The sequence below is a fragment of the Pygocentrus nattereri genome, chromosome 7 (assembly GCF_015220715.1).
Source record: "Pygocentrus nattereri isolate fPygNat1 chromosome 7, fPygNat1.pri, whole genome shotgun sequence".
Taxonomy (NCBI): Eukaryota; Metazoa; Chordata; class Actinopteri; order Characiformes; family Serrasalmidae; genus Pygocentrus; species Pygocentrus nattereri.
The window spans coordinates 29,553,809-29,565,070 of NC_051217.1; the positions used below are offsets into that span (position 1 = coordinate 29,553,809).

The 11,262-nt window shown below is 40.3% G+C and overlaps 1 protein-coding gene across 2 annotated transcripts in view; it reads left to right on the forward strand.

The window, feature by feature from the left end:
* sema4ba (sema domain, immunoglobulin domain (Ig), transmembrane domain (TM) and short cytoplasmic domain, (semaphorin) 4Ba) overlaps positions 1-11,262 on the forward strand; it is a 95,958-nt gene that overhangs the window by 80,532 nt on the left and 4,164 nt on the right. For both annotated transcript variants that reach the window (XM_017711109.2, XM_017711108.2), the window contains exons 9-14: positions 5,302-5,483; positions 6,225-6,375; positions 8,969-9,179; positions 9,416-9,531; positions 10,246-10,403; positions 11,110-11,201. In XM_017711109.2, coding sequence (XP_017566598.1) covers positions 5,302-5,483; positions 6,225-6,375; positions 8,969-9,179; positions 9,416-9,531; positions 10,246-10,403; positions 11,110-11,201 — 910 coding nt within the window. The remainder of the gene's footprint in view (positions 1-5,301; positions 5,484-6,224; positions 6,376-8,968; positions 9,180-9,415; positions 9,532-10,245; positions 10,404-11,109; positions 11,202-11,262) is intronic.

Sequence of the window (11,262 nt, forward strand, 5' to 3'; positions counted from 1 at the left end):
TTGGCTTCATTTTTTAATTTCTCATTCTGCCTTCAATGGTGAAACAGAAAGCTGACAAATAAAAAGCCATCTTAATAACTCCAGAGTTCTGAACCTCCTCTGATATTAACATCTGCACAAAAACTGTGCACTGGGAGCTTAATGGTATGGGTTTCCATGGCCGAGCAGCTGCATGCAAGCCTTACATCACCAAGCAAAATGCCAATTGTCAGACAAATCATGCTTCTCTGTCTGGAAGTCTGATGAACGAGTCTGGGTTTGGCAGATGCCAAGAGTACATTACAGTTGGCACAGTGCAGTTAGGCAGGTAAAGTTTGGTGGAGGCGGAATAATGCTGTAGGGTTGTTTTTTGGGGGTTGACCTAGGCCCCTCAGTTCCAGAGAAGGAAAATCTTAGCTTCAGCAGACCAAGACATTCTGGACATTTGTATGCCTCCAACTTTTTGGGAACAGTTTGTGGAAGAACCTTTTTATGTTCTAGCATGACTGAGCCCCAGCGCACAAACCAAGGTCCATAAAGGCATGGCTGGGTGAGTTTGGTGTGGAAGAACTTGGCTGGCCTGCACAGAGACCTGACCTCAGCCCCATTGTGAATACCTTTGGGATGAAATAGAAGAGAGATTGTGAGCCAGGTCCTTTCATCAAGCATCAGTGTCTGACCTCACAAATGCTCTTCTGGATGAATGGGCAAAAATTCCCACAGACACACTCCAAAATCTTGTAGAAAGCTTCCCAGAAGAGTGGAAGCTGTTATAGCTACAAAGAGGGGACCAACTCTATATTAATGCTTATGGATTTATATATTGTGGTGTGTGTATGTGTATATATATATATACACCACAATATGCATTTTTGCCTAAACTGCCCACTAATGTAGTCAGATTCAGTCTAGCTCACTTGGCAGTGGCAAACAAAATGCGTGATGTTTTATTTGGAAACATACCGTACTGCACTGCCTGAGGGAAAAACACCATAACAGGCCTGATCCAACTAATCAACTAACTGTCCTTCCTTTGGGTTGGGTGTGTTAGACTATGTTGACATTACAGGGATGATTGCTCAATTACAATTTTTGATCAAATCTTTCTGCCTCAATGGTTGATGGTAAGTGTCCCATATCTTTCCCATGTCTTTGGTGTGAACCTGAAACAACCCACATGCATTAATCCAAATCAGTAACTGCACATGAATGATCCATGTGTGTCATGAAGAACAACAAATAAGTGCGCAAACTTGCAGCGCAAGGCTTTGACTCATAACAGCTCTTATCTGTTTATGATGAGGATGAGAAGGTGAAGTAGGCCAAATGCAGTATTTTAGCAGCAATTACTTGCACTAACTGCAAGTTAGCAGCTGCTGCCATGTTGCCAACCCTGGATGAAGACATGAACAGTGCATAAACAGTGGATGAGGGCTCATGAATTAGGGTTAGGTTGACTCAAATCGGATATCAAGGACCACATCAGGCCTGTTTTGAACAGATTTTTGTGTTCATAAGAATGAAACACTGAAACCATGTCACATTAAGGCAAAACATTTGTGTCATCTGTGCCACTTCAACCTGGTAAATTGAACGTAGCCTCGGGAAAATGCTGAGTGCAGAGTATGTGTAGTGACATTCCAAGGCCAGGATTGGAAAATGCTGGAAACACCAGAATACTCAACTCCAAAATGCTAAAGTGCATAATGAAGGCTAGGGGGAGCCATCGAGCATGACCTTATTTGCTTAATGCTAACTGGCCTCTGTTAGTTTTACTTTTTGTCACACTCTCCATTTCTGCTGTGAAAGAGAAGCTAAGCTGTCAGTATTAAACAAGACAGAAAGGCAGTAGATCCATTGCTTGGCTAAGAGGTCGATGTTCTTGATCGATGGCAAAGGCAGCTGCAACTGATAAGCTACTTCTTACAAGGAAAACAGCTGTGTTTTAAGTCAGCCTATTAATATGGCTTGCTTATGCAAATTTTTGCAATATGCCAACTTTATTTGTAGATACCGTATCTGACTACAAGCAGACAAGGACTCTCGACAGATTTTCTGCACTCTGGTTTGGCACTGTACCATACGGTACCTGTCCTTTTTCACAAGAAGGAGGCCAACAGTCAATCCCACCCTAAGGGTTGTTTCACAGACCATTTGTCCTGAGCAGTCCACAAGGAGAACAGCAACAGACGGCTGAATTGGCCAGATCAGTCACGCTCATGTGTAAAGCTGTCAGAAATCCAAGTGGTGGTTAGATCACACTGGACTGGCCTTTGCCTACCTGGACAGTTAGAGCATGACCTTAAACTGGTTCTGATTTAGTTTCCACTGCTAAATTTACATTGGATGCAATTTGGACCTTGGACCTAACTTCAGGTTCAGGTTACTAACATCCTTTGATTGTGTTCAATATGAATGAGATTAGCAAATGGAGCTGGCTTCTGTGTTCATACACGTTTCTATATCTTGTTGAAATATTAGTGCATGGCTGGGAAGCAGTGGGTGACACCAAGACTCTTCGTATCCTGAGATGTTTTCTAAAGATAGTAGACCACAAATGCAAATAGTTCCTGCATTTGTGAAGCCTGAGCTGTCCAACTCAGTTGAGCCCCTTAGTGCTGTTCTCTATTAAAAATAAATAAATAAATAAAGACAAAAAAAAATCCCTTTCCGCTCCAAGTGGAATGTTTTTTGTTGTTCTCCTTCTGTAAAGCCAGGGCGTTGGCCAGAGTACTGTATTACAAAAATATTATAATGAGAGTGAAGCTCATTTATTTTGGAGGAGGCCTAAGAGAGTTGGATCAATGCTATCCCACCACCCCCATGTTTCTGTCTTTGGTATAACGCTCATCCCCTCGTACATCTTTCCATTTACCCTCACCTCTCTTTCCCCTCCTTTTCTCTCTCTTTTTTTTAATCAGCTGCTCTAACCTACTCCTTGTTCTATTGTTTATTCAGGTGTTTGGTGTAAAAGTTGGAATAAGGCGTGCTCTGGAATAATATGCAGCTGCTCCGGAAAACCTAGAATATATTTGTGTAATTCATGGCATGGCTCTGTTACCTGCGTCCCCACTTTCATTATATCACCCATTGTTTTTTGTTCCTCTCTCTTGCTTTTGCTTCCTGTCTTTTTATTTTTCACTCATACCAAAAAACAATATATTGAAAATACATTCAAATATATTCTAATTATATTTTAGAATATACTGACAGTGTATAACTATATATTTCATTATCACAGAGGTACCCTCTGCTACTTTTCTGCCTCTGTTCCTCTACACAACCTGAACCTTTTCACTAAAGACATGACTAGCTCTTTTGGCATTGTCTTTTAAAGTAAAAGCATGTTTTGGAGGGTTAACTTCTACGGGGCATTCAGAGGGGAAGCGTTAGAGAGTTCTCCACGCTCAGGTATTCAACGATAACAAGCTGTAGCTGGGGGAGAGAGGAGGTGCAGGGGGGACGCTGCTCGGGTTAGTAAAGCAAGTAATTGCCTCAGAAACTTGAGCATTAGTCACGTGTCATTTGGCGCAAAGTTCAGCGGCATCATTCTCTCAGACAAAAACAGGGCCAAGGTGGACTTGAGAGAGAAAGACCCGCGTCCAGACTGCAATTTGATAAACAACAACAACAAAAAAAACAGGGTCATCCTGAGGTCTAGAGTACTTCATCTGTTATGTAGATTGTTGATCTTCTTGTGAGAGCAGGCTTTTTCATGTTCTTGGAAAATATATTTGAATCATTTTGTGCTTCTAAATCTTTGTCAATTTGCACTACAAAGATAAACTGTGAAATTATAACCTTATACTGGTGTTATCTTACTCCATTCTAATTATTCTCCCTACCTATTTCCTCTTATTCTATCTTCTCGTCTATGTATTTTTGAGTAAACTCCACACCTAAATTCCAGTATATGTACTTCACCTGATCTCCATATGAGCACAAGCTGCTCTTCTGCTGTAGAATGAGTGTATTTCCATGTACTCCATCCCTGTGAAAATTAGTCACAGCAGTAAGCGCCCAGGCCCAGACTGCTGGTAAATGGTCAGCCGTGGGCACGCATTTGAAGTGCTAGAGTTAATGTAGCCTTATTCTCCGTGTGCAGAGCCCCTTTCTCCTCAGACTGAAAAGCACTTGGCCCTTTGAATAACCTGTAGTGTTTCTCTTCTCTCGGCTGGCTACACTTGTTTTCATGACCCAGAAGCACCCATTTCAAAGCCCCCATAGCCCGAAGATAAACCCCACTCTCAAACACTTACCAGTGTGCTCAATCCTAATGCACGGCACGCAACAGCAGCTCCTCAGCTGCCGCTGTCAGCCAGCTAACCAAGATCACTGTTGGGAAATGTGCAGAACTGATTTCAGATCAGCATGAAATGGCTCTGCGCTGGCTGCATGGATCAGCATGGTTCTCATTATCCTCTAATTACTCCATTCCTTTATTTCATGTCACTAAAGCAAAAGACTTTTCTTTGAATGTGGTTTTCAGAACAGTTTGTGTCTGGGAATTGCCATTTGCACTACTGTTGCCTCAGTTAATGAACTTGCCTCTCTCTAGTGAATCAGAAGGTGCACGGCAGGCCTTACAGTACTATGCAAAATCATCTTTCATTTATTAAATATCCAGTCAAAACAGTTATTAATGGCTATTAAGTTACTAATTTTTCAGCATCTTGAAGCAAACAGACAACATATTTTTTAAGTCCAGTATTATAAGTAGCATTTTCTGCTTCTAATATCCCAAACACATTCATTGATGTGGAGATCTAGACTCTAGGTAGGCCAGTCCGTTGTTCTGAGAACACTAGTAGCTTCTTTGTTGTCTGTTTGCTTTTTTTTCAATAACATCTTCTACATCTACCCACTCCAATGTCTTGTATCTGCACTTGCTGACTGTTTTGATCAGATACAGGTGCGTTTTGTATGTTTACATTTACGATCTTCTCAATTTATCAGCCCTCCTCTACCTTGTCCACCAATATAAAGGGACCACTACTGACCAGGTATTATTTGTATGGTGAACCATTCTCAACACAGTAGTGACACCAATATGGTAGTATAAATTTAGTGTGTGTTGAGTTGTCACAAGCGTGTCCAGTGTGTAATGTGTAGACTACCAACCAAAAACATCCAGTCAACAGAGGACCTCTGGTCAGAAACTGGCCACTGACATAGAGAATGATTAAAAAAATATGCATGGAAATGTTGAGCTATAGTTAGTGACTACCTGCCTTCTGGTAGCATCTAGTAAAGCAGCCCGTCTTGTTTTTAAGTTTTACTCTAATAAAAGGCTTCTCTATTTGTGTTTGTGTGTAACTGCAGGGTGACAAAGGTGGAGAGAGGGTCCTGCAGAAGAAGTGGACGACGTTCCTGAAAGCCCAGCTGCTGTGCTCTCTGCCTGATGACGGCTTCCCTTTCAATATCATTCAGGACATGTTTGTCCTTACCCCCAGCAAAGAGGACTGGAAGAGTACTGTGTTCTATGGAGTCTTCACTTCTCAATGGTAAGAGACTGTTTTTAAGGCATATGAGCTAATAACCACTGTTAATATTAATGAAATGCTTTACTTGAAAGAAATAAATGCAAGTCACAGATACATTGCTTACATGTATGGATGTGTGGAAAAATGTCTTATATCAGTATGCACTGTATAATTTGATATATTTTACACATTTTTCTCCAGGTGTGCACAGGCTTATACAGTTATGTAGAGTATTGAAACATCTTTAATATGTTTTGTATTTTCCATCAGGTTTGTTCTGGCATATTTGTTAATACTGCAAGACAGAAGGGGAGGCCTATACAAACATAAAGCTTTTCAAGACAAAGCCTTCAGTTCACTCCCAGTTTCTATCACATTGTTATTGACCTACAGCCACTTGCCTGTGTTTGGTGTGGGTAGTTTGGTTATTGATTGAGCGTGTTAATGCAGGGTGAAGCACAGGTCAGTAAGGGTTGCCGAACAGTCTGAGAAAGCAGAGCTGTCTCAGAATGAAAGCAAACCTGCTGAGAAAGAAAACAGAAACTCAGAGTCCATTCTATTATGCAAAAGCTGTTAAGTCTAATGATTTGTAAGAGGACTCCATGTTTAATGTCCAGTGAGACTGAGGGGAGTGTGTTGTGGTTTCCAAGGCATGCAGTGGTGAAGCTGTGTTTACTAGGAGTGGTCAGATGCCTGAGAAATGGGTGTCACATCAGTCACAAATAATAATGTGTGTATTTGGACATGTTTGTGTGTTCACAGGTACAAAGGTGCGTCTGGTAGCTCGGCGGTGTGCTCTTTCAACATGGACCAGGTGGAGGAAGCCTTTAATGGCCGTTATCGAGAGGTTAACAGAGAGACTCAGCAGTGGTACACTTACAACCACCCCGTCCCAGAGCCTAGACCTGGAGCGGTACGTTCTACTCTTAATTACCACATTCTGTCAGAATACAACTAAGGCTGTTTTTAAAGGGACATTTTTGTCAAAATAAAACATGGAACCATCACTGTATCTTTGTAAACATGCCTACTCTCCTCCTACAGTAGTGTCACAGTAGACTCTAAAATCACACTAACTGCTGATGATGTGTTTTGAACAGGGCTTTGGATACTTATTGCAAACTGTTTGATTTTTTTTTTCCTTTGACAAAGAACCAATTGAGGTCAGTGATATATCAATATTGCTCGCTAGAACCACAGTATTTCTTAGCCTCTGTACCAGGCGTCTTTATTTAAAATTCAGTTACAGTTAAAGGTCCAGTTACAGAAAATTTAGTCAAGCAAAGGTCCGGAAACATACATAATGTCTAATTTGCAGTATGATTCAGTGCCATATACTGTAAACTGAAGTAGCCTAGTACATATATCAACATCTTATGTAGTCCACAACTGAATGTCAAATCAAATAAAGTCCAGTTCAGTCGCATTTCAACAATATACATTGTCAGTTTTCTCTTTTTAGAGCACATCATGTGAAATAACTTCCCTCTGACTCACTTTCTTCTCCGACTTCTCTGTCACTCACTCGAGTCTCAGTGCTCATCATAATGCACAGATCTGATTGGCTGAGTAGCGTCATGTGTGATATTTACAAAACATGCCATTGGTCTGTGAGACTCCCAGGCCACTAAAGCTACCGTAAAGGCTCGAAAAGCTACGCCGATCAAAATAGGAAAAATTTTCCATAGTTTATCAGTATAGGTCCATGTCCACATAGCACAGCATCTTGGTCAGTTTCGTAATAACCGAAAACTGAAAAAAGATACAAAGTTTCTAATTCAGTCAAAACAGTGAGGTTGAGGGCTGCAGAACATTGAATATAATTACTAGTGCTAGTTTTGAGTCCAAATGCCTCTTTAACATGATTACTGTAACAGTTGGAGCTGATATAGAACATATAAAACACTGTAGGGCGTCATTATCTAGCATGCTGTAGCTTGTTATTGACAAGGGCTTCACCTAGTGTTTATGTCTATGACCAGTTATCCTATTGACTATTATGAATCAGCTAATCTAACTAATATGCCTTCTTAGTTTTTCTCCTATGCATGTCAAGTTTCAGCGTTTTCTTCTTTCATGGTGCAGGAAAACAGGCAAAGCTATACTGCCCCCAGCACCTCATATAGAATATTGCAATGTGAGAGAATAACTATATCAGATCAAATCTTTATTTATATCGTTATTTTTGCGCAAACATTGCAATTATTGAACAAACTGATATACAGATAATATATGTAATGTGAGAAAAAGTAATGTAAAGTTTTTTACTTTCTGACAAAAATGTTAAAACAAATAAAATACAAACAGATCCAAAAATCAACAGATTAAAATGAACTATGGTATTCACAATAAAATAAAAGCAGAAAAGAATGCATGAAAGTTTGTTACAGTACTCAGTCAGGTAAGACTCATATAGATCTCAGAACACGGACGTCTTAGAGGAGGGTGAGTGCAAATGAAACTTGACCCCCAGACACTGTCTAGACAGAGCATATGTCCAGCTCATCAGAACACCAGGCAGCTCTTCAGTCTGAGCTTCAGTCTGTTCAGGACATCAGTGCGCAGGCTGATATCTGTCTCAGTACCGGCACAGTCTACCCGCTGCCCACTGGCTCCGATTCTTATCGCTGTTCTCCTCCACACTCATTTCCTGCCTTTCTATCACACGCTGATGAGGAGCATCTGTGACATGGTTCAAAATGAAGATGAATAGCACACGTATATGTGTGTTGACACTCATGATAAACATGTTGCTTAAAAAACAAAAAGCAAAACGCTGGCGTCTGTGTGTGAGATAGAGAGTGACTGTAGTTATTAAGCATTCTGATATGTGCTGAAAATCACATACAAGAATACTGATGCAGAATTACAACATCCTCACAAGTGTGAATCTAAGGGACGTAGTTCAATACATATACATTACTCAGAATAAACAGACATACACTGCGTTTACAGAACCAAATTTCTGAAACTGATGGTCATCATAAACAATAAAAATGCTTGGATGCCTGGATATGTTGTGCCCATTTTTTGGTATAATCATGTGAGGTTTAAGCTTACATTAATAAAGCTAATGAACTCATGCTTCCTGAGTAAAGAATCTTACAAACCTCTTACTTGTTTTGATGTTTGTTTGGAGTGTTTTATTCTGTTTTTTTATCTAAAAATAAATCTGTGTTTCTGTCTTTTTCTAAACGAAAAGTAAACTGGCATAGTATTATAACCATTAACCAGACAGGAGACTTATAGAAAGAGCAGTAACTATTTTTTAATGGGTTGGAATCTGTTCTTTCACAACGGTCTGAAGCACCCAGTAAATCTAGAGCTGTCAGCTGCCACATTGGTCATGTGGTTCAAATCTGAAGACAGATAACTGCACACGTTCATACATTTGCTTACAGATAGCATTATTGTTTTACACCACTAATGTATTTGTGTTTATGTACATGTGTAGGAATGAAACCTGTGCCCCTGTTAACCTCTCCCCTCTGTCTCTCCCTCTGCAGTGCATCACCAATGCAGCACGAGCACAGGGCATCTCCTCCTCTCTGCACATGCCTGATAAAGTGCTGAACTTTGTGAAGGATCATTTCCTGATGGACAGCGTGATCCGCAGCCAGCCTATGCTGCTCAAACGCAGTGTGCGCTACACACAGATCGCAGTGCATCAAGTCCGGGCATTGCACAAGGCCTACAACGTGCTTTTTGTTGGAACAGGTGAGGCTGACCATAAAGGAATGGACACATTCAGAGGACAGTCAGTGAGTTTCAAATGGGACTGTGCGTAATGCCAAAAAAGGGGTGCTAATATTAGTGACACTAGTTATGAAGTAAATCCATTTACAGCCAAAAAGTGGTTAGTATAGTGTAGAGGATAACAGCTCTGATAAAACGTTTGGGCACCCCTGCTTTAAAGTCTTTTGGATTACAAGATGATGTTTCCTGTTTTTCAGATGACGGCAGGCTTCATAAAGCCATTAACGCTAAGGGCAAGATGCACATCATCGAGGAGTTGGTGCTGTTCCCTGAGCCCCAGCCTGTGCAACACATCGAGCTGGATGCTGAAAAGGTAAGGTAACCTTCATGAAGCAGAATTAGTGAAGGGTTTGGAGAAGTGAAGGCTTAGTGATGCTAGTGAAGCCTAGAAGTTCCTTCTGCTGTTAAGAGCTGGAGGGGAATTGAACTTTTTCTGTTATAATTACATCTCATCTTTCTCTCTGGGGGGTGATGGGACAAATGGGAAATAAACAGTGCACTGTCTATCTCTATTTCTGCACTGCAGGAACAGTGTCATTCATGTGAAGTGCTATGCAAAAGGTTTAGACCACCTGGGAAATTTCAAGTAAATTATCAGGACAGTATGTGTTTAATTGCTTGTAAAAGACATTAGAATGAAAACAAATAAGTATTTAAAGGGATACTCTGGGCAAAATGAAAAATACAACCATTGCTACATCTGTTGTAAACATGCATGCTCACACTCTACCACCGTGTCATATTAGTCTCTAGAGTTTATAGACTAGGAAAACCCCCTTCTGGTGATACATCTTGAAGGTGGGAGGAACTTTGGAGTGGACTTTTGGGGTGGGCTGTTCAATCTGGTAATTGCACTGGAATTGCATCTGGTACCACTGGAATTGTCTTAGTGCATATATATATATATATATATATATACACTATACTCTATACATCTATATACTCACTTATGTATACATCTCACTTATGTGCAACTCTGCTTTAAACATTCTCATTGACTTCTCATGTCTTATCTCTTCTGGCTCAGGGTCTGTTGTTCGTGTCTTCGTACTCTGGACTAGTGGAGATCCCTGTGGCTAACTGCTCCAACTACCAGAGCTGTGGGGAGTGTATTCTCTCCAGAGACCCTTACTGTGGCTGGACAGGGAGGCAGTGTGTAGATGTCAGGCATTTTCCTGCTAGAAGGTTAGCAGAGTTTTTTTTTTTTTTTATTGGACTGGGCATTTTGTACCCTTTGCTAGTTGAAGTTTGACTGTTCATGAGCTGTATACTTGGAATATAACAGTGGTCTGCATGTACATGCGTGCAGGAGTTTTGGTTACATATGCTTACCATGTGGAATTTGGTCAAAATGTATTACTTAAAAAAACAAAACAAAAAACAAATATTTAGTCAGTATTTTAAATAAAAATAAATGAATGGAACCCAAAATAGGATATGCTTTGACGAGATAAGACATCTGTTTATGTGCCATGCCCTTGAGAGCCTGAAGCTTTAGTATAGAAAACAGTCGCTAAAGTAGTCTAGTTAGCTAACATAGGCTAGAGTAACCTTAAACATTAATAGTGATAAATAAAAAAAACGTGTGGCTTAATGCTTTTAAAAAAAAAACAATGTAAATGTTTTATTGGATTATTCCTTTATCAGATCAAGGATTTTTTTATGATTTGGCACAGTAATACAGAATTCAGTTGTTGTGAGATGGTCATAGCCGTATGTATATTCAGTACTTTACAGTGCTTTGAACATAGGTCTGTTGATCAGATTTAGGACTGTAAAAATGTCTTGGAGGCCCTTTGGAATATTTTATTCTTTTAATAAGATTTTGTGCAAGTGAGGTAACTCTGGTAGTCATTTAGCTCTAATGGCTCATTTGTTCTTATTCTCATAGTAAACTGCTGCAAGATGTGGAAGATGCCAACACTGCATCATTGTGTGATAAAGCCTTGCCCAGCCACGGTCTCGCACGACTTCCTTCCACACGTGAGTGCCAGACCTACTTCACAATACAGACAGATTAAGTCAAGCCTTTGTCATTATAGAG